The sequence below is a fragment of the Pleuronectes platessa genome, chromosome 11, assembly GCF_947347685.1.
Source record: "Pleuronectes platessa chromosome 11, fPlePla1.1, whole genome shotgun sequence".
NCBI lineage: Eukaryota > Metazoa > Chordata > Actinopteri > Pleuronectiformes > Pleuronectidae > Pleuronectes > Pleuronectes platessa.
In genome coordinates this window covers 10073531-10098094 of record NC_070636.1, presented here as the reverse complement: position 1 = coordinate 10098094, position 24564 = coordinate 10073531, and the positions used below count along the sequence as shown (strand labels likewise).

Sequence of the window (24564 nt, the reverse complement as noted above, 5' to 3'; positions counted from 1 at the left end):
CAGGATGTGACACATACACACAGAGAAAGATAGATAGAAGAGAGGGAGGGGGAAAAACAAGAGCGGGGTGAATCACACTTCTGTGGTCGACCGAGAAGCTTTTTTCTCCCCAGATATCATCTCTGTATTTTGGAGTCAAACCATGAGTATGATTTTAATTTTTTCAAAAAATGTCAGGTTAATGTGCGTGTTAATGTTTAATTATAACAAGGGAGGCGCACAAAGCTTGTTCGGTTACTGACGGTTGCTCCGTGATATAATTATATGATGTAAAATAGGACTTTTATTCATAATTACCGGTTGTGGCGGGGGGGAGTGGAGCGGGAGATTAAGCAAAACGTTTATCATATTGCATACACGAGTGCCTCGGGTGTGTCATTGTGCAATTCAGAATGAGTAGACTCCGAAATGTGTGTGTCTGTCGCGGTGAGTCATATCCATTTGTCCCTCATAGAAACAGTGATACACACACACACATTAGGTCAGACACCTGCCTGCATGAACACAGGCAAAATGTCTGTTTTGATTGAGATTACTTCATACGCCTCAGTTATTTATGACGAAATTATAAGAGCAATCCAAAACAGCGTTAAAGTAAAGCTTGTTGTGTTGACCTTGTTTGTAAAATAAATATGATTATATTAAAATCAGAATTTAATAAATCGTTACTTTGACAATAACGTCTGAATTCTCGCTGTGTTCTGGCTTTAGGATGGGTGTAAAAAAAAAAGAAAAAAGGATGTGCTGGTTTTGAAAACCAGTAGAGTTGATACATTTTCTTTCAATCCACAAACTGTAGATTATTTTCTTTGCCACAGTTGCTATTTTTTGAGAAATGTCGCCACCCAGTGGAAGCTGAGAGCTGCTACAATCCAACAGACACTGCTGTATCTTAAAAGCTTAATTCTATTATTTATTATTTATCTTCTTTATCATTCATTTCTTATTAGTATATTGTACATCATTCAGTTTTAATCTGAACAGTGCTACACAAAGACAAGTACCTTACTGTACACTGTGTTCTCAAGACTGACAACAAGCGAGCACTTATTGAGGACTTAGTAATTAGAAATGATTTTACATGATCTTAAGTTAAAAATACTTACACATACATTAGGAATATTCATACATATAATAACAGTTAATGACAACATTTGTACCCATACAAAAATACTTATCCATCACCTGATCCCTTCTCTATATGTAATCTCACACTTCATCCTCTGTGGCTCCGATGGGACACGAGACTCCGGTGCCTTTGAGGCCACAGAAACCTTTCGGTACTTTCTTCAGGTACTGCTGGTGATAGTCCTCAGCGTAGTAAAACTGCTGCCCCTCCCGGATCTCTGTTGTTATGGGGCCGAAGCCTTTTTTATCCAACTCCTGGGGGCAAAAATACAATATTAAAATCATAAAAAAATACTCCTCAAAAGTGAAGCCAAAGTGTCTTGACTGCCACCTGGTGGCTGGCTGCAGTACACGTCATAAAGCCTGCCTCCTGTATGTTAGAAGGGATGTGGACCAAACTAAAAATTCAAAGCACATAAAAAAAAAAGAAGTTGTAGTTGAAGTTTGTACAAGTGCTAATTATTCTAGTAACTTAACTTTAGTTTAGTTCGTTATTCAATGCTACACAAAACAGGGTAAACGTCATGATTGACAGCAAAGAATGACTTGCGATTGGTCGAACGGGTGTGTAGGCGGGACCACAGTCCTATGGCTACATCCGTCGGTTGCTACTGGGCAGACTTGTTTAACTTAATTTTAGATAGTAGAGGAAGTGGAAACGTGTCGTCCATCTTTATATACTCTATGTTTTAAAGCATAAATATACACAAAGACTTCCTCTGTAAGAATTGATTCCAAAGGGATCCTCGGATGTGAACAAGTTTAAAAGATTTTTCTATGAGTATAATTCTAGTTGCAGCAAAGTGTTCCTGCAGACCGTTTCCGTCACCAAGGTCTTGGCAAGGATTCAACTCTTCCTCCTCAGAATGAGCCCAGCTTTTAAGTGGTGTGTTCTGTAGAGTATTGGATGTGAACTTTCGATACCTTTCACTAATACAGTAAAGAGTTTGTGCTCCTCAACTAGACAGCAGGGTGATTGAGTGACAGAAGAAAGGAACATCTCTCTGTCTTTCTTCTGCAGCGCGGCTTGCCTCTGTGGCGCTCTCCGTGGGACGACGCATCAAAGCGTATCCGCTCTCTTTGAGAACTCCTCGAGACTCCTTCACACTTACACTTTTCTAAACATCCCGAGAGGAGGCTTCAAATGCACTTAAAAAAAGAAAAGAAAAGAAGCACACGTACACACAATAAACACCTCTGAGAGATGTATCAAAGGTGTACCTGCTGTGCTGAGTGGTTCTTTGTATCTAATAATACAGCCCTCTGTAGATCAGTGCTCCAGAGAGCTGACGAATGGGCACATTGTAGGTGCACTGAGGACCGTCTGTGGGCAACAAGTAGCTTGCATGTAGCACGCTGCACCTTAAAACAGCGCAGCAGCAAGGAGCTCGGCTCTGTGGAGGCGTCGATTGGCAGGGTTCAGCGAGCACCGCGATACCGAAGCAATCCAGGCTCTACTGCTCTCATCAGACTTCAGCATACACACTGTCTCTCTATGATACAGTCAGGGATGCTGTCGGGACAACTGTTCATCTGAAGACGGGAGAACTGCAGAACTTTGAAATTTGTTGTTTGAGTTTGGTAGCTTGCTCATATCTTGTGCCCGGGACCAGGCTGTTTTCACAAAGGTTACAATGGATTCCATGAACACAAATTTGTGAGGCAGGAAGACTGTCTTTAAAGAAACATACACAAAATACTTATTTTAATACAAAAGCAGTTTAATTCACATTTTTAAGCACATTGTTAAGATGATCTATTTGCAGAAGTATGGTGAATATGGCATTTAATCCTTTGGCAAAGTGAAGGAATGATTCTCTGCAGGCATATGTTCCAAGAGGAAGCTGCGATAATCAATAGTTTGACATGAACAATGGCTCAAATGATGTGAAATGTAAAAGCTGTTACTTTTAGCGATAGGATGAACCCAGAGAGAACTAGAATGGCACCGAGTAGAGCACATACCTCATCCAAGGCCCAGCACTCACTTTATAAAACCACTTTAAATTCCTTAGATCCAGATTTTTTGTTACATCCGCCCCAAATTGGACATTCAAATAATGGTCCCCTACACATGTCTGATATCTTCATCTTGATCTATGAACTTTTCTCTGTATTGTGAGAAAACTGGCCAATCTCACAATACACAGAAACCCCTGGATTCCTTTTTTGACCCGAACCACATTCTTCCACCAAGCTTTGTGGTAACGTGTCCAGTAGTTTTTGCGTAATCCTGCTGACTAACAGACAAGCAAAGCAACAAACTCAGACAAAAACTGAAATATTCATGATCATACTTTGCAGATGTTAGTTTCACTCTCATTGCTCTCGTAATTTTTTCCAGCAAATGTTTTCAGTAAAAAAGCTCTAATAAACCAACTATACATTACCTGCATGAGAGTACACACAGACAAAGTAAAAGACAAGCAGGTATGGTGGAAAACTTCACAGCTAATGAGCCAGATATCTCCTCCAGGACTTAGCTCAGTCTAAAGTCAAGAACTGGGCAATAAAGTTGACTCCTTATTGATCAATATCTTCCATGTCAACATGATTAGCTGCTGTGCTGAAATGATCTCAACTCAATGGGTTGACTCAAAGTTACGTAGAAAGGTTGCTTTGCTGCCACCAAGTGGCCAAAGAGTATCAAGAATATCGAAACAAAATGTGTGCTGTCCCTAGATGAGCCACAAATCAGATGAGTTTAGTCTCTTGGTATGAAACTGGATCAACGTGAGCCGCCGGTTCAGCTTATCAGCTGATCTTATCAAAATCTCTGGAACTCTACTGTACCAGCGTTCTTTTATTGCTTCAAACCAACTGGCTCAAAATCTCCCATTGGTATTAATGCCGGCTAGGATCCACTTTATTTTGAATCATGTGAATGTTTCACATCATTAAAGCAGCAACAGTGTCTCATCTCCTGAGGAGTAACATCAATGTCACCTGAAGCTGCTTTAGAAGGCGTCCGTTAAAATACTTCTGTCAGGAATCAAATCAAGTATACTGAATCCTGAAAGAAATCTAATTTAAAAATAATACCTCTAAATGTTAAGCCAATAAAATAACCTCCAAGTTGTGTCCTTATATCATTTAAAACCAGCCAGGAGGATAATATTTCTAAAAAAGTCATAGAAAAAGTATCAAGCACCTGACCTTTGTGTCCCCAATAGTAACCAGGTCCCACCAGTCATCTACTTGTTTGTCAACAGTCTGTTTATCTATTTGTTTTAAAATCTCCCAGTATATGGATTTGAATTTCATGAAGACAGATGAGCTGTCTCCTGCTGAAGTAACCAAGTCACAGAGAAGGAACACGTTTCATGAACACATCTCTCACTGATGCTGGAACTAAACAGAATAACCGAAGCACTGAAATTAATTATTTTGGCCAGAACTGTGCATGCTTTTTCTAAGAAGAAAAAAGTGTCATGTCATTTTTAAGAGGAAGTACTGTCAGTGAGGGGCAGGAGGGTAATGTGTGATTTTGTCCACATGGAGGCAGTGTGGTATTAGGTGTGTGTGTGTGTACAAGTTAGTGTGTGTGTGTGTTTGCTGGAGGTGATGCAGTGGAGTCAGTAAATCAAAGCTCCGCGCCCCACAGAGAGGCTGAGGCAGCAGCTGACCTCCAAGTCCTCAGTGGCTGCCCGCTACAATGTGAGGGCTCTAATCTCCCTGCAGGAAGGACCCGACGTCCACGCACCACAGTGCAGCCTGAACGCAGCGCTCGCCACGCGCCCGCACAGAGTGTGTGTGAGTCAGAAAAACCAGTTTGGCCTGCTTAAATCCAACAGCACTGTGGTATAAAACGCCCCACACACACACACACGCATGGAGACCAGTGCACCATGGCCTAATTAATCAGTCATCACCACCAAACCAGAGTACAGTGAAGCCTCCGGGGCGCGGGCTGCTGCTTCATGTGAGGAGAACATTACGTCCAAGAAAAAGGTCTGCTCTTCCAAGCAAGTGCTAAACCCCCACACCACTCCCTCGCCCCCTCTCCATCCAACCAACCCTCCACAGCAGTCACAACACGGCGGCCATTTTAGATCTATAAATCAGAATGCATGGCGTCACGCCACTGTGTATAACCTTATGTGGCTTTGCTTTCTCTCTTTCTCTCTCACTGCAGCAGCAGCAGCAGCAGAGGAATGGAGGGAAGGATGTGGATGGTAACAATGGCAAAGATGGAGGGAATTTGCAGAAGGGAAATAGACGTCATCAAGTTGAGCATTTTGATGACGTTCAAATTTAGGTATATGTATGTGTGTGGGTGAGGAGTGAAACCAAGGGATGCGTCATGTGTGAGTGTGTGTGTACGTACTGCTCAATTGTGGTCTCATAAAAAGACGCCTAATGGGACTCACTTCCTGCAGGTCCCCACAATGTAGTAACATCATGGCTACACTGTAAGGTTAAGACATGGTTACTGGTTAAGGTAACGATTATAGTTAAGATTAAGAGTGGTCGTAATACTGAGTTAAATCTTGAGGGAATGAATTCAAGTCAATGCAATGTCCACTTAAGTGACTAGAACATGTTTGTGTGTTTGTGTGTGTGTGTGTGTGTGTGTGTGTGTGTGTGTGTGTGTGTCCAGGGCTGCGCTCACTCAGCCCAGTCAGCCCTTCCTTTCTTCACGCCTGTCGGAAAGACTCCCCTGTCAAAGACATGGCTGAACGGGTGCATCTCTCTCTCTCTCTCCCTCTCTCCACCTTTCTGAATCTCTCCATCTCCCTCCATTGCTGATTCTCTCCCATTCTCTTGCTCTCTCTCTCTCTCTCTCTCTCTTCCCCCCCATGTGAACACAGACCATCTATTCGTGCCACAAAGTCGTCCCTGCTATCCAGCCAAGCGAGAGAGAGCAAGAGAGAAAGAGAGTGAGAGAGAGAGAGCCCCCTCTCGCCATCGCCATCACCAGAGTCAGCCGCGGGACACAAATAGGACGTGACACCCTGAGAGAGGGTTGAGGTGGCGGTGGAGGAAGAAGAAAGGGGAGGAGAAGGAGGAGTAAAAAAAAAATGTACGCGCTCCTCTCTTCCTTTAACCCGCTGTCTTGTTTCGCTCTCTTCGTCTTTTTTTTCTTTTTCCTGTCGGAAGGCCCACGGCTGGAGTGGTGGGGAAGAGAGTTTGTGACACCCGATGACTCATGGCGGAGACATTTGAAAAGGGATATGACCTCAATTCTGTGATTTATGTAATCACCCATTAATCCACTCCCGTTTCGAGTGTATGGTTTATTACGTCTTTTCACCTCTACCGCTGCATTTCTTTTAATTTCTTTTAATCGTCTCTGACTTAATTTAAAACTTAAAATCAAATTTGCTTAACAGGCACAACAAGTATGAATTACGAGTTGGAAAACAATTTTGTGAAAGATGAATCTACAGTCAAATTCGTATATCTTTTACCACGTTGAAGTATCAATATCACTTTTTAAAAAATCTATTACAGTTGGGCTTGTTGATATCAGTATCAGAAATACTTTATTGATCCACGGTGGGAAATTGTTTTTTTGTGAGTCGCTGCAGCCAGGAACAGAAATATATAATATTCAATAAACAATAAATAGGAATATAAAACATAACTTTTCATTGGACATTTTCTATTTCGAGTGTGGCTGAAGGCCTTCATCACAACTTTTCCCTCCAATCCCCTGGGTTACCCCTTTGCCGTAAAATGGAAGATCCTCTGTACGACGTAAATGAAAATACAAAATCCCTAAAGCTGTAGTTAAATAAAGCCTTTAGTTACTGTAACTCAGATTTTAAAGACAAGACATTAATGCAGAATGGCGATCGCTTTTGTTCACCGCAGCCGCACAACAGAACAAGCGTGCACACAAAAAAAGCCCTTCAACATCTTTAAAATGTAAAAAAAACTAACAACGGTACATAGAATGTGTCTGTGACTGAAAACACATGAAATGGCCCCGACATGATACTTATCAACTAGTCCGCTGCGCCATGCTTGCCCTCAATGACCTCAGGAAGAGAGAGAGAGAGAGGGAGAGGGAGAGAGGGTGAAGGAGAAAGACGGACAGGGAGAGAAACGAGGCACAGAGATGGTGCAGAGACACGCAGGGGAGAGAGGGAGCAAAGTGAAGGAGGAGAGGAGCATGGGAGATTACACAGAGAGAGAGTGATGGAATGAAAACAGCAGTGAAAGAGTGAAATAGAATAGAATGATCTGAAAGAGAGAAAAAGGTGGTGGTACGGTCGCTATGCTTCTTGTTGCTGTGAGGATCTATAAAATGCCCTACACGTGAAACAGCCATGTACATCACTATGACTGTGTGTGTGTGTGTGTGTGAGCTAAAGGATGTCTATTCCCTCCGCGTGTCTGTCTATGCACAGAGGATGAAGAGGGTTTTTTTCATCTCTCTCTCTCAGCGCGGGTCAGGCATCCATTTTAGCTGGGCTCTAATCTTCAGCGAGCGCGCCTACATTTTGTGAGCGAGGAAGCCAACGCTCCTACATTTTGAGAGGGAGAAGATGACGCACGCACTTCAGTCTCGGAGCGAGGCGGCGCGCGCTGCAATATTTTTGGGGGGTTTTGATATTTGTGTCTGTTCTTTTCCAGGGCAGACGACAAGTTGCTCAACATCTGTCGACGGAAAAAACGCAGAGATCTGTCAGAAAACGCCTTTTAGCGATTCAAAGAAAAAGTTATTTCAGAAAATTAAACCAGTAAGATTTTCTATTGCCGTCTTGTTTTGGTCTCGTTATCATCAATAAGTTTTGCACATATTCAAAACTATTGAGATTTGCGTGTAAAACCCAGACAGACTGGAAAATGTGAGAGCCGGGGGAAGAGTTGGAGGAGCAAATCCGACTCTTGAACACTTTCCAAAACGAGAGACGAGAGCTGGTGTGACTTCGAGCCCGATTACAAAACCTGCTGATGCTGTGCCCCCTTTTAAATAAAACCCCAGGGCTTCTCCTCGAGACTTCTAGCCTCCAACGATTCCCCGTTTTTTTTTTCCACACATCATCCAAACCCCTGCGTCCCCCCCTCCATCCCCCTTTCAAGCTCATTAAGTGAGGATGCCTTATCAGAGGGCACACTCACCCCTCCAAGGCCCTACACACATGCATGTGTGACAGACACAATATTCAAGCTGGCTTGATAAAGCCTATTGTTACACACGCACACGCACGCGCACGCACACACACACACACACACACACACGCACACACACACAGACAGAACCCCTGTTCTCCCGTTTTTCTCTCCAAACCCTAACCCATCTCTGACCCAGCCCCACCCCCACCCCGCACTCTCCTCCCAATCAACTCTTCCAATCCCTTCTCTCTTACCCTCCACTCACCCCCCCACCCAGCTCTGGGGAGACACATTTTAGCAGAGAAAAAGGGAGGGATGGAGGGAAAGAGAGTGAGAGAAGGGGCAGACGGAGGGAGAGAAAGAGAGATGCACTCCTCCTCCTCTCTGCTCTGCTGCCACAGAGGCTCGGCTACAGAAGCCTTTGATGTTCTGCAAATTTCAAATTTCATTATAGAGAACTCCCTTCTCCTCTCCCCTGCTCCCTCTCCTCCCCCTCTCTGCTCTCGCGCTTAAACAAGCTTTTCTGCCTCACTCTCCCTCCGCCTCCCCCCCCCCCCCCCTCCATCCCCCAACCTCCTCCTCCGAAGCTGAAGTTAAGAAACTGAAAGCCCTGCAGAAGAGACTCTTCGTTTGGGTTAATTATTCATTGGGCTGTGCGTGTATGTGCCAAATGTATGTCTGTGTGTGTGTGTGTGTGTGTGTGTGTGTGTGTGTGTATGCTACATGTGAGCGTGGCAGAGGGCTGGCATCGGGGCTGAATCTGGATTTCGTGACGCCCGACGATCTCTGGTCATTTTAGGTCGCCTCCACCTTCTCCACCCAATGCACTTCTCTTCCGACAAGAGAGCATCAGCCCTTTTGGGATGGAGCTCACACATAACCTCACACGCACCGACGGACAGACATGCAAACCGAACCCCTGCTCCGTGGAGACGCCGTTTTCAAGTCGGGCGTTCTTGAGACTCAGCATCAATGCGGCAAGGCAGCCATTTCAGGGCAGGAAGCTGCCATTTTGGTTCAGAGTGTGTCAGCCGCTTTGAGAAGATGCGCGTCCCAGTGGCCCTCAGATGAAACTGGGGTGCCACTGAAGTGGTTGACAGATCGGTGGTGTCAGCAGCGTTGGTGGAGAGAGAGACGGAGGGAATAGTCGCAGTGTTGTTTCTCCTGTGGGTGTTTGTAAATGTGCGAGTGTCTGCTGCTGTTCCTGCTGTAATATTAACTCAGTAAACCCTATAGGCTTGTTTTCTTAGTTGGGTTTTCACTCCGTGTGTTTATTAAAGACAACGTGATATCAAGTCATTTATTATGTTCAGAATAAGTTGAGCTCGTTCTTGCAGTTCTTCATGAAATTTCATAAGAAACTCACAACAAGTACTTGTATATATGGCTGGAGGAGAATGTTAATGTTTCAGGAATAAAATTCTCCCCCATATAAATGAAATGTATTAACATTAAGTGACCTGTGCACCTGTAAGAGGCCTATATGGAGAACCAGTATTTAAATTTCTCATCCCGCACAGAGGGAAGTCTTACAAGGACTGAAACATTTGCACCTTTGCACATTTTTCCATGTCTATAAATCCCTGCTATGTGTGAAATGAAGCCAACTGATATATTTGTTTCTTCTGCCGTCCTCTTCTGCTTTGTTGTGACCAGAAAAGTTTTTCAAGACACAGCAGCTCAACCCATCCCTTTAATTTCATATTAAGTGTAAAATAAAGCAAATGAACTTGATTCTTTTCCTTACTGTTGTTGTTGTAGTTTTGTTTTTGTGTGAGTGTGTGTGTACGTACTGCTCAATTGTGGTCTCACCTCAAGGTCCATTTACTTGCTGATTTCTTGAGATTTTGGAGTTAATATTCAAGAGACTGTGTCACATCATCTCAAAAGTTAAGTTTCAAGTTCATTTAACTATTATTATGTTGTAATAATTATTAAGGGAATCATTGTATACAAACAGAAGTTGGATTTTTGTTTCCAAGGTCAAGAAAGAACTTTGAAACTCAACTTTTAAGACAAGGATGATTAAAAAATGTTATTCTACAGCTAAAAGGGTTTTGAGTTGAGATTGTTTCATCGTCTCCTATTTCAAGTCAAGAAAGTTACTTATAATAATTTGTTTGTACTAAATTAATTCCAACCTAACAGATTACAGTTGTGGTTTCACATAGCAAACACAGGGATGGTGTATTCTGTGTGTGTGTGTGTGGGGTCACCGTCAGTTGATAGCCTGTCAGTCATGGGCCTCTGATCTGATTGCCTCCATTCTTATTTGGTTTCTTTCTTCTCCTCCCCCTCTTCCCCACCTTGCTGGTCCCAGCTGCAACTCCTATCTCACCTCTGACCCCAGCCCAAGGCCAAGGTCGGGAGGTTGTCGTCATGGTAACGTGGCAGCCCTGTGGCCCGTGACTGCTGACCCCCGGTGTCCAAGTAACCATGACGATCATAATTTGCTCCCCTCTGCACCCCACAGCTTGTCCATGAATACCATTTAGAGAGTGAAGTGATGGAGGGATCAACGGATGGACGGACGGGCAGATGGATGGAAAGAACAAAAGGGGGACGCGTGTGCCACTGAAAGGGAGATTTAGAAATGAGGTAGATGACCTATCGACCCCCTTTCCACTCTCTCAGTTTAATAAAGGGGACAGTGATTAGATGGAGGTGGGGATCAACTAAACAGAGTTGGCGTTGCCTAACTAAAGAGTATCCAACTCCGAGAGGTCACCACTCCAGAGGCTTTTGTTTGTTATTCAAATAACTGGAGCAACTCCACATTATACAGCCTAATCCCACCTAACGGCCGAAAAAGATATATATATATATATATATACATGTTTTTAAGTATAGCAAAATCATGTTTAGTTTATGCTGATAATTTTCCTAAACACATTAACATCTATGATTAAAAGTCATCTCTCAAAAGAAAAATGTTTTAGTCATTAATTATGTTGTAATTTATACACTTTATTACTTATCTTAAATTCGACATGATTATATTCGTTGTTTTGGATTTCAAATGTTGTACTATAGTACTTGCTGTGGTTTGAGTTATTGTGCTTGGTGTCTTCTCTTGTTACCCGTATACGCCTCTGAACATTCAGCAGGATTACGCAAAAAACAAACCTGGCGGAAAGATCGGACCAAGGCCAAGAAAGAACCCATTAAAGTTTGGGACAAAGTGGAGAACCAGTATTTTTTATAACCATTTTATGACATTTTCCCACATTTCCCAGGGAATAGTTAAATAATATTGAAGAAAATACAAAATTAGGCACATTAATTGGAACTGATGTGTACAATATCGTGCATATCCAAATATAAATCAGGATCTAGTACATTTAAATGTGGTTTAGTAAGGGGTTTATGGGCCATTCTAGTTTTTGTCTACATATATAAAGTTATTATTAAATTGTTAATTTGACAGGGATGTTGGGGTCATGCGTTTTATGCTATGTGTCAATACTGAATAACAAATTACAACAAATGCTCTGCTGCTACTGCTTTACTTTTCACATGGTTTGGTTTATGTGTAACTCCCTGCTTGAGTAAATGTCATAAAGAAACCTTGTGGTGGCTGTGGGGGTATTATACCTGCTGGTAGACCACTTTGCTCTTCAATGCCCGCTCCAGTTGAGTGGGGCTGGATGTGTAAATAGCTGAACGATACTGAGAACCGTGGTCCCCCTGCTGCCTCATACCTGCATTAACACACAGAGAGAAAATAAGGCTCCCCACAGATAAGCAGAAGTGCCCCAACAATTGCATGAAAACGGTTTTCACAATCATGTCATCATCCTGCATCTTGATTTGATGAAGCTAAATTAATTCAGAGATCACAGCAGATTCGGGCTTTCATTAAGGAGGCCTGCGGCGTGTAGGTGTACGGGCTCACGTAGGTGGGCGCATTCTCTTCTGCGCTTTTGTCATCTATGTGACACTGTCAGAATTTTCATCAGCTTTACATCAGTGTGTTTGGAGGAGGCCCAGGTCCAGTGCACCTAGGACGCCTGAACAGCTGCCATCACTTCTATGCTTTTCAGATCCTACAATAGCTGCTCTTGCATCCGCGGACCTCTCTCCATGGCAGCCGTTTCTCTGTCTTCCTCTCTCACCATCTCTCCCACTCAACCTTTATTTCTTGTTGTTAAAGAGTAGCATCATTCTTTTCTTCGTCTATTCTAAACCCTTGACTTTTTCAATCTTCGGTCCTCTGTTACAGGCTGGGGCTAGTGTCACCAGTGTTCCCTTTTACAGTGTTGCCTTTCAGCCTAATTAAGCTGCTTTCAGACATGCACTGAACTCTGGAGATCTCCAAAGGGACTGCATGTGTGAACGCAAATGTCGGACTGAGATCCTCCGGACTTTCTGCAGAGTTTCTCCAGCCAGGCCCTTTGATAAAACGTCCACAGAATGTCTGAAGGAGCCAATGTGAGGCCAGGCGAGTTGATGACGTCTCTAACACATGAAAGACGCAAACATTTTTTAGACAAACAGAAAATAAACATCTCAGGATGAAACAACGGTGTCGTACATGTAGAAGACACCGATGAAGATGTCAAGAGAGCTTTTGGTGATAAGCGGCTGAGTTCATCTAAACATCAGACCTCCACCTCTTTCCTGCCTCGATCACTGAAGTGGCTCAAACGCTGTCTGCTGGTCAGTGATTTCCAAACAAAGATCCAAAGAAATAAATATCAGAGGAGAAATAAAATTAAAGGCCTGATTCTGAATGTAAATTTGTTTACATGCAGCTTATTTGCCAAATTACAGTTTCTGCATTTTTGGTCGTTTCATAGTGTCCATTTTTCCCCCATTCTTGTATTTTCTATTTGTTCTTTTGGCCACTTGTGGGTAGCGAAACAATCTGTAAACAAGACAACATGTATTCTCACCTTAAAAAGCCAATATGCGAAAACATGTTGGCAAACAGTTGCCTATTTACACATCAGACACTCATCCACATTAGCATTCGTTTGGAGTTGAGTCTGTCTCTTTCCGATACATAAGAGTCCAACATTCACTTTCCTTTTTAGCTCTATTTTGCTCCCCACCAACCCCTGAGGGAGATTTCTGGCCTCTTAGCTGCTAAATTCTCCACCATGTTCTGCAGAAAAACTGCTGACAGTATCCATCTGAGGTTTGCTTGGCAGGTGGTGCACAGGGAGGTTGTGTGAGTTTCCTCTGCTGAACTGAGCAGAAGGCTGGGGCTGAGAATGAGGATGAGGAAAGTGGTGACACTGAACAGTAACGTGGATGGCTGTAAAACCAAAACACAATCTGCTAAAAGACACACAAATATCTGAAAGACACTTTAGGGTGGATGGTTGATCTGTTCTGAATAAAAAGGGCAGCTTTAAACTAATGAAAGAATCCATCTCCAATCTGTAATGGATAGTGTGAGTGATGAAATAATGTTTTGCACTTCAGCAGGTGTAAATATGTCAGGTCTACTGAAAGCTTTGATCTGCAGGTCTTGATCTTGTTCTCTTTAAATTAAATGTTATCTTACATCGTAGAGCATCACAACCTTTCTGTGACACAGTCAGTCTGTGTATGACTGAGGGGTTGCAGCCTTTGGGGGACTCTCCAAAGGCCTAAACCACCTTTGTAGGCCACGTACAGTAGACCTAGTAGATCTACGGAGGATTTCCTATTTACGTCACCAGCTTGTCCCTCTTAACCATAGCGACATTAGCTAATTTGAGCGGCTGCACTTACTGGATTACTTACTGGAGGGGCAGCTGTGGCTCAGGGGGGTTGAGCAGTTCAGCAGCCAAAGCTTCCTTGGGCAAGATGCTAAACCCTGCCCCCCCACCCCCCCAAAAAAGCTCCCTCATAGATGTAGAATGCACTAATTGTAAGCTTCGGATAAAAGCTAAATGACATGAAATGTAATATAATGTACTGAAGCTAGGCCACCCGCATAAGTAGCTTGTTATCTTGGTCACCGGCATGCAATCCTAGGATAGGTTGGCCCACGAAGGATCATCCCGTTGGATCCTTGATTGCTCAAGAATGGAATGACTCATTTTTACGCCTTGTTTGAAGGAGCCTTCGATATGGGACAGGTCATGGTGCTCTGACGCAATCAGTCTTCAAATGCAGAGACATTTAACTCGAGAAAGACTGTGGGCCTCCCACTTTTTTTCAGATTTTTCTGATTCCCTAATTATTTTCCAGGTACCAAGTCACTGTAGTATGGAACAAACTTTGACCTGATAGTTCGGCTATAGGAAGATGGGAAATAACTAAAACTGGGGATTTATCGCGAGGGCGGTGTGAATGAGTTACCAAACTTTATGAAAATTCATCAAGTAGTTGCTGAGATATTTCAGTCTGGATCAAACCGATGACCTTATTTCATATTGTACTATGTTGTTAACATAAATTCACCAATTTGATTTATTTAAATGTTTTTCTTGATTAAGTTCCCATCTTTTCTTTCTCTAATTTTTCTCCCTCCATCTCTGCATCCATCTCTACCTTCACCCTCTTTCTCTGGATGTCAGCCATCTTGCTCCCAGCGCTGTTGTTCAGTGACGAGGCTAATGGTGGCCCCTTCATCAAAGGCCACCGAGCCACTCTGTCATTGGCTGCCCACCAGAGCCTTTAATCTGATTGGCTGGCTGGCTGGCTGGCTGGCAGGGGTCTTGTGGCTTTACTGTTCCCTATGACCTTCCCTTCTGACCCTGAGGTTCTGACCAACACACACACACACACACACGCACACACACTAACCAACTTACATGAACAAGATTATGTATGATAAAATTATGCATAATATTTTTGAGAAGGCAACCTGTCATTTATCATCAAACGAATGGTTTGAATGCTTTAATTACATTAGAGCTCCACAAATCCTTTTTCTCACTCGAAAAAAAAGGTTCAGCTTTGGTTTCTAAAATATAAAAACGTGAAGTCAGGGAAGGCTTTTCATCTCAAAGAAAAGCTTGAGGATATGGAATATCAGAGCAAAATCATGAGACTAAAAACCCTCGAGTTGTAATAGTTGTCTCTGACACAAAGACAATTAAGATTAATCTCGTCTTCAGAGCTGCCTCCGCCATCAGAAGAATAACTCGTTATTGCCTAATCAAAATATTAACACTATCCCAAACATCAGCCTGGCTTTTGATTTTATTATACCAACCCTGAATCCGTCCCCACAAGCGTTCAGTCCTCAAAGAACTACAACAGCAACAATACCACCCCCAAAAAAAAAAGCACTCCGCTTCTTTGCTCCCGCCGCCATCCCTCTCCATTTTTAACAGCCCCCTTCGTTATTTTCTCCATCCATCAAAGGCGGCAGTAATTATTAATGAGAGCCTCCCTGTTCCCTCTGCATTATGCATGAGATGCTTGCCTCTGAAAGCAGAGGGTAATGGGGGGTGGACAAAAGGGGAGGGGCCACGGGTCACACACGTGCACACTCGACGCACGCACACACGCCGCCTCTCGGGGGTCACTGACCTACACCCACATAAGCCAAAAATATTTATTAATTGCTGGACATTTAAAAGTCAACACAATTGGAAGACAAAAATCAGACAAGGTGGGAGGATGAAGTGACGACGCCCTCCTTTAAATGTGCATTTCTTCCGGTGTTCACCCTCGCACGAGAATAATAATGGCTCCACTCAGCTCGTGACGGCACTGTTGGGGATAAACGCCAGCTACTTCATCTAATTCCAACTTAAACCTCTCCTCCTTCTCACTGAAAACCGTCCTCATTCCGTTGTCTTTTCTGGCTCTTTCCTTTACCCATCCCCTCACTGATGTCCTTCCAACATCCATCCCATGTGTATATCGATGTGTGTGCTTGAAGATTGGTGAAAGGAAGCAGGGTGGGCTTAGTCGGACTTGAGGTTTTCAGATGGAGGCTAAAAACGGGAATCAAACTGGACAAGACGGAAGAGAGAAGAAAGAGACGGAGGAAGAAATGACAGGCCAAGAAAAAAGATGAGGGGACTTGACCAATATGTGTCGTACTTCTACTTGTCCCTTTCTTCCGGCCCCTGAACCTGACCCGGCCTCCTCTCCCGTCTTTTACACAATGATCTGTAAGTAGGAGTAAGAGCTGAGATAGCCCAACCTCTCCACCTCTTTAGGTGATGTCCCTCCTGCAGCTCTCTCACTCCCTCTGCATTTCAGGAAGAGCAGCCAGCGCATCAAATACGTGTCGAACAAGAGCAGATCGCAAATGATGCAAAACATTTTAAGATTAATTACGGCAACGAACTGATAAACATTTCATGATATTGTCAAGTGTCTGCAATGAGAAATGTTTCTGCATAATTGGTGACTTTTCTTTGCATCCTTCTGAGAGCAGAGGAACAAAAACATATGAAGTGAATTGGGAATCACTGCACTCGGCAGCGCGTCCCAATTAGACTGCGGCAGAGTGAGCGCTAATGAAACAATCTAATGTAGTTTCTTTTCTCCTTTACCTCCCACTGACTCCAGCTCCCTGCACTGTCATTCAAAGTAATATCAACCTCACTTCAGGCCGAGGAGGCAGAGACCCTGCCTTTTCTTAAACACATCGTCAAAAAATCAACACTGCCCAGCGACCGTCGTTTCTACCGTTCTGTCACCAAAGTACACCGTGTGTGTGTGTGTGTGTGTGTGTGTGTGTGTGTGTGCGTGCGTGATAATACTCAGAGTTGTGCTGTGCCCTGCGGTCCCGTTACAACTGTGTGCGTGCCAGCAGAGCGCTCTCCTCCTCCTCTCCTCTCTCAGCTGCTATTTTTGCCCTGTTCTTATGTAAGCTGCTCCTGACGGGCTGGAGACAGAGGCAGAGTACGGGAGCTGGGATGGTGAGAGCATCCCTAGCAGATACACACACACACACAATCTGCGCATGCAAACACACACATACACACACACACACACACAATAATATATGCACTTTATGTTTGTTATATATGTATAGGGGATTGAATACGTGACATATGCAAGAGCAAAACAGAAAGCGATGCTCTGCTGGCTGTCAGATGGTGACACTACACACACTGAGGCAACCGAAAACCAATAGCAGAGCTGGGTGTGCCTCAGCCATGGTGCTGTGCATGTGTGCGTATACGACTCCACATGCACATAGTGTAGATAACTGCAGTTACGACTGTCATCTCGTTTTTTTGGGGGTTTCTCTAGTGGAGCAGTGCTCTCTAACATGATCACTTCATGGTCCTGGACATGTTGTCAGAGCTGGGACTCTGGTCCTTGTACCGTTTATTTTTAGCCGCGTCTAAATCTGACAAGTGGAGCTTGCTCGACTGTATTAGCCGAATCAGTCCGGGTGAGGAGGATGAATTTTATTTTATTTAAAACTATGATGTGATTTTTGACAATTACAAAAAAAAAGAAGGTTAATATAACACAGTTTTCTGGTCAGCAGGTTCAGCAAATGCTACAAATATTAAACATTAAATAACTTGGTTTCTCTGTCACATTTTAATCGTAGCCTTTGATCCCTGTCAGTATTAACACACAGTTTTGGGAAGAGAATAAAATCTTTATCAAAAGAAAAAAATTACATTTACATCGTTAAAACATTTTCAAAATAAACTATTATCCTGTTGGCATTGCTCCATTTTTAATTGCAGATAATATTATTTTGACAACAACTAACTCTACGATTTTATGTTTGAAGTGAAGAGACTGCTTCACTCCCCTGAAGGGAATATTTGTAAGAAAATATAGATTTTTCCAAAGCTTCACATTTCATTTTAGAACAAAAATGTTTTAGTTCATTTTCTTTTTTCCCAATTCTCAGATGACTCTTTTTTTTAATCATTTGAAATTATGACAGTCAATGTTTTAGCTCAGTGTGTTTCAGTGTGTTGCATGAAGTAATGTTTTATTTATCATATTTATTATGCATCTATTAATCATATATTTATCATATGTATTAATTATAAACACCACCGATGCTGTCTAATACCAAAAATCAAAGTTTTTCAGGATATTAGTTTTTTGGCTCTCTCTTCCTTATCATTTCATCTTTCTCCCCCTTCTTTCATTTGCCGTTTTATTTATCCCTTATCGTTTCAGTTCTTATATGTGAGAGTTGATTTCCAGGCGAGGTTAACAAGAAAATATAACAATATAACAAATGAGTCTCACAAACACAACACGACTTATAGAAAAACCACAAGTTACTAAACTTATAACCTCCAACATAATCGAATGGACTCACATCTCCACCCCCACGCTGGGCACACACGTGCCGCAATCTCCATAAATTAGGGCTGTCAGTGTGTGTGAGGGTGTAATAAATGACACCTGGTAATGAGCACGCCATTCTCCGCCAACCGGGGGAGATGGAAGAGGTTGGGTGGGGGTGGCGCAGGTCACAGGTCAGGGGTCAAGGTCAGATCCTGTGGGGTTTGGCTTTTAGATAGGAGGGAGACCCCTAAATTATGGGATGGGGTGACACAGGGAGGACGTGGGGGGGTACCCCCACAGGGAATTGGCGTGTGTCGCCGCCAGCTGGGCTGAAGATATTATATAAATGGAATATTCATGCTAATTTTGATTGTCAGAAAATAACGGCCGCCAGCGTGACTTAGCACATCCATCACGGCTTCATATATATGTCTAATCCCCATCCACGGTAAGTGTGTGATACGTGATAAGACACATTTTCACTTATCATAAGCTACTTTCATACTTTAACAAAGATTTGATATTTTAAGCAGCATCTACACAAAACACCTTCCAAATATACGAAAAAAGAAAGAAAAGAAAATCTTGAATTCATAAAAAAGGCCACAATCACTGGTTGGTTTTTGAAAAGCATTTTCCTGCTTCACAGATCTGTTATACACATCTTGTTCTACTGCATGACTCAAACATGTACCTGCAAGGGTGAGCGTGCACATACGTGGGGACGCTATCAAATGAGGACAGCCGCGTCGGCCATCTTAGCTGTGCATTTCGTGTTCCTGTGTCTACTGACGCAGCATCAGCAGCCCGAGCCATAAATATTACATGGCCTCAAAAAGGATGGAGGGAACAAGGGAAGACGAAGGGAAGACGAAGGAAAGGAGGAGGAAAAAAGCAACGAGGAGGAAACAAAGAGGAAGGGGGGGCTCGGTTGTTAAGATGAAGGGCAGCGGGGAGGGGGGGGGGGGTGGAGGGGAACGGAGGAAAGGGGTGGGTGGGGTGGGGGGGGGGGGGGGTGACTAAGAGATAAAAGAGGAGTGAGTGGATGCGAGTGTGTTTGTGTGATGAGCGGATGGCCTCGGGGAGCAGTCAACTCCGAGCTGCGGTGCGGATGTGCTGACGGGCTCCGGGCCAGTTGCTCACTCGCTTGCCCCTCCGCTCAGCTCACTGCGAAGGAGAGAGAGGGGTGAGGCTGGGGGAGGGAGGTGGGGGGGGGGACAGGTGAAAACGAGCGAGGTGTTGGGGGGGGGGGTGAGACAGGAGTAGGAATTTGAAAAAACCTAATGGGGGTATGAAATCAAGAGCGGGGCAGAAAGGCAGCGAAAGAAATCATTAAAGAAGTGCTGTGACAGTGTGCCTGTATGGGTTGAGGGAAAAGTAAGAACGGTGACTAAAGGGGAGTAGAAATACAAATCGGAGGGGTGAGTAGACATGTTGGCCGGGTTGGGAAGAGGTTAGATCAGGAGTTTCTGTCCTCCACTGGGAGCGAAGGGGACATGAGATTCAGGGAGGGATACGGGGGGCCTACGGACTTCTGCAAGGAAGTGATCAAACTGACACGCCATTGGTGCAGCTGTGTGCGCCCTCTGTATGCATGGTACGTGTGTGTGTGTGTGTGTGTGTGTGTTGTGCCCATTCGCATGCATGAACAAATGGAGTAAAGCTGTCTATGAGCAGACATAATGAGCATCTGTGCATAACGTGAAGTGAACAGTATGCTTGCCTACGGAAACTGTGTGGGCAATAGATCTGCAGTGTGCAGAAAGAGCACAACGTGTTTGTGTCTCCGCTGTGATCATTCTTCACGCATCAAATCCATGTTTTCAGCCGCCATGACGAAACACAACTGCAGTTAGCTTCCGACATGTGGGCGTCCCTTCGACTGTGCAGAGTCGGCCTGTGCCTCGGTGCCTCTGTGCACACTCACATGAGAAAGTTGTGTTACCGAAGAGTTGTCATAATGCAGACATAAGAAACTTATAACATGGGAGCGTGTTGAATCGGGGGTCTTTATGCAACATCCCAGGGAAGCCAGCAGATTGAGACTAGTGTTGCTGAATATGGAAAGAGGGCACACAGCAAAGGCTGCTGGGAGTTTCTGATTGGCTGCTAATGTTGCTATCCAGGCCGGGATTGGTGGAGCTGACGCAGCCCGACATCACGTTGTCGGGACTAAACCCTTTTGAACTGAGGCAAAGCAGGGAGGCACAGATCTCAAAACACATATACACACAGACACACATATGTGCATAGACACACTCGCAGATACACATCCACATTAAAGGAAGTATGCATGCATCTGAATATGTATATACATGATAGTTCTACAGGCGCTCCATGAGGGTATATATGAAGCAGGCTGGGCTCCGTGTTGATACGTGTCAGGAGAAAACAGAATCTCTAATGCTCCCGGGCGCGTCTCCATATACGATGATCTCTGGAGAATCTGCGCAGTTAAAAGGGAAACGAGCGAACTTCCTTAATTTATCCATTCTCTCTTAAGCCCGGCTCTAAGGTGGACGGAATAAATTGGAGCTTAAGCATGCGTGAAGGCACAGCCAGCGGGCCCCTTTCCACCTCTCCACACCACATTTGTCAAATCAGAGGAATTTCTGCAAGACATGAACCAAGAATCGGTGAGGAGATGAACACATCCAGAATGGGGGGGGGGAGAAAGAAATTGCATGTTTAAGTTTGTGTTTCGAAATAGGTCACCTGGTCTAAACTGTGACAAAAAGACAAAAAACTTCATACACAATAAGCTGCATGCTATTAATAAAACATGAGATGAGCCAAGGCGGTGAGACAGGGGAAATGCATGACTACTCTTTTGGCCTCATTGCCCTGTGGCGTGTCGGCTCAACTCTGCCGGTGCCTTTGCCCATAGTAAGATGTGTCTCTGCCCTCGGCTACGGACGAAGAGCCGAAGAATCCTTCCCGATCGACATCCTTGTGGATCTCGGACGAGCCTCAATACTCAATCGATTTCTTCCTTCCCTTTGCCTGCTGCTGCAAATCCACCTCTGCTGTAGCCGAAGAGGGCGAGGGAACATGTGAGGTACGTACGACGTATTTAACTGGGGAGTCAAAATGGCTGACGTCTCGGAGTAATCGGGTCACCCGGTGTTCGAGAGCAGCGATCATTACAGATGTAAAAGAGATGATAGAACTGACATGGCCAGAAACGAGTGTGCATGCATGTGCGTGCGTGCGTGAGCCAGTTTTAAAGGTCTGGCTAATAAATCTTTGATATGTCTCTTCCCAACTTGACAGGCCCCTCCCTCACTTTTTGATATGAGTGAGCAGAGTACATCTTCGCCTGTCATTTTTCTCACACACACGGACACACACCGTACCACTGCAGTAATGTTCTTACATCACCTCCTCCAGTGAGCAGAGAAAACAAGAGACTTGAAGAGAGGGAGGGAGAGACGGCTTTTCGGGGGGTTTGGGGTAAATGTCACGCACACTTTGTAGCGTATATATGTAAAGTTGGAACATGGTTCAGAACCCGACAACTAACCAAATATTTATCATGTGAATGAATTAGGCACCGTCGCTGCAAAGTTTCCTGTGATTGACAATTTCAGAACTGTTGTCAGGGGAGTAAACCCACCGATGAAACGCAGGGAGCGCACTAAAACAAATATTCATTCATTATTATTCGACCCAGAAAAGAAGAAATGTGATATAATGAGTGAAACAGACATCCACCTCACACGTGACGTGAAGACCTGGTTCTCGTTGGATAAAGTACATGCTACCCACATGCACTAACACAGAAAGTTTTTTTTTTTTTTTTGCAGTTGGGGCTGGAACATGCAACACACTGGTGTGGCTCTCTATGGATGGCTGGATCTCAGACACATTAACACTGTCTGGCGTTGACTTACACCCATGAGACCCCCCCCCCCCACCACCACCACCACAACGCACACGCAGGCACACGTCTGGGCATCAACCTTCTGCTCTAATACACCCCGTGCCCCTCGGGATCAGTCTTATTTGAGGGCAACGTTCGCGTGAGTGTGTATGTGTATGTGTTGCTACCTTGTGTAGGATTGTGGTTCTCCCAAAAGCGTTTAAGCAGTTCTTCAAGACTGATGTCTTCAGGGGAGAAGACCACCCTCACCACCTCAGTGTGAACCGTCAGACCTGAAGAAGAAACAAAAAACATGGATTAATACAAATCAAGATATATATAATGCTTTCGCTTATCAAAATCAACTTGTATGGAAATTCATTGAGATCCTGGGTAGGAGACATTCAGGGTGAATCCACACACAGCAATGCTACTGCTTATGGCACAAAGGAAGAGAAAATAAGAGAGAAGGCACAGTAAAGGTTGGATCTTATGATGGAGGTTGCGGAAAAGGACACACACACACACACACAAAGACTCACACTTGCGCCTGTCAGCTGCCAGGACCCCAAAGCTTCAACAAGCTGCCAGCAGGCATTCTCAAACTAGGGGCTGCTTATATCTCACATGTAGGTGCGCGCACACACACACACACACACACACACACACACACACACACACACACACACACACACACACACACACACACACACACACACACACACACACACACACACACACACACACACACACACACACACACACACACACAAACGCATCCCACACCTCATCCCAACATACTTTAGCTGTATGTAAATACCAAGGTGTTGGCTTAGCGTTGTATCAATAAGAGCCATTCCACTTAATTCGTTCACACATTGCACAGACACGTGCGCAGGTGTACTCACACTCACACACACACACCATTTACACAAAAGCATGCCCACACAGAGAGACGCATCAGGTGCATCCCAGAGAATAGGAGAACGCCTGTCAAATTCATGCATCTGGCCTGAGACCCACTCTGTCTGGAATGACACTCGGCACAACAAGCAGATCAGCCATGTGCTGTTATTCCTACATAAAGAACAAGCATCGAGATTTGCAAGCCCAACTTAAAAATGACTATAATGTCAATAATGTAAATAGACCTACTTTGATAAAATACTAAACATTGTTCTGTTGCTGCATGTGTTTTTTCAAAAGACTCTATATTCACCCACTGCACATGATAACACAGTATGTAGTTTAACCATGCAAATTATTGGTATTTCAGCAGAAGAAACATTAAAGACTATTGTGTACTGGGCTCATCGAAATTCATTTGGCCATTCACATCACGGTTGGAAATACCGTTTCATTTTTAATACATACTATGTCTATCACCATATGGGGGCTGCATGAATGCTGCGTGGGTTGTATGTTAACAAACTTGGCACAGGAAATTCAGTAAGAACAGTCGAAAGCAGAGAAAGCAGAACATTCAAATGAAACAGGACCTGTTGGAAAAACAAGGTGAATATGCACCATGACGTTTCACACTTGTCCCATCTGAAGGGGGGTGAAAGTGCTGCAGACCAGCACCACTGAAGCTGCTGCGGATTCAATGTTTGGCTCAAGGACACTTCAGCGGGGTGAATGGCCTTCTGGGTGACGACCTCCCTCCCAAATCAACACACCAACATGTTGCCCTTTATTCGTTTAATTATTCAAAAACAGTAAAAAGGGACTTCATGGAGTTAAATCTGACTTTACTTTATGTGCTGCAATGAGATGAGCCCGGATTCCCCGACTAAAGAACAGACGGATATAACAAACCTGTCCTCACCAAAAAGCAGTATTGGACGCTTCCAATACTTACTATGATCTACGTTAACATTGTCCTGACAAGCAACAGTTGCGAGGGGATTATTGTCGTCTCTAAAGCTGGATTTATACGTCTGTGTTAAGGTGTTACGACGAACCTATTGCAGCTACACACAGAAGCTCTGGAGCTACGCTGCAACCGACATGTGGCTCGTCAAAATTGTAATCACATGCTACCCAGATAAAATGTGGGGAACTGCATGAATTGTGACTTGCCTGTGTTTCCTCCTGCAAGTTTATGATGCCGTTAGCGACGGATGAGTGTGAAAAAGTAAACAGACACGTGGAACACACCCATACACACAGTTACTGAGGAGAGTGTAATTAAAGCGCTATACGGCTCAATAATGTATGATTCACCAGTTTAATGTGAAATCAAAGTGTGAAATACAACATTGAAATATGAATCAAAGCTCGCGCCAAAAGGTATATACAGCAGAACTTTGTCATTGTCATATCGTACTGAAACTTCT

The 24564-nt window shown here is 44.0% G+C and overlaps 1 protein-coding gene across 1 annotated transcript in view; it reads right to left on the bottom strand.

Moving 5' to 3' along the window:
• Positions 1 to 1035: 1035 nt before the first annotated feature.
• The window catches only part of msrab (methionine sulfoxide reductase Ab), a 33785-nt gene continuing 10256 nt past the window's right edge, over positions 1036 to 24564 (bottom strand). The window contains exons 4-6 of the mRNA XM_053434905.1: positions 22414 to 22518; positions 11788 to 11894; positions 1036 to 1383 (exon numbers count right to left, since the gene is read on the bottom strand). Of these exons, the coding sequence (XP_053290880.1) occupies positions 1210 to 1383; positions 11788 to 11894; positions 22414 to 22518 (386 nt within the window). The 3' untranslated portion in view covers positions 1036 to 1209. The remainder of the gene's footprint in view (positions 1384 to 11787; positions 11895 to 22413; positions 22519 to 24564) is intronic.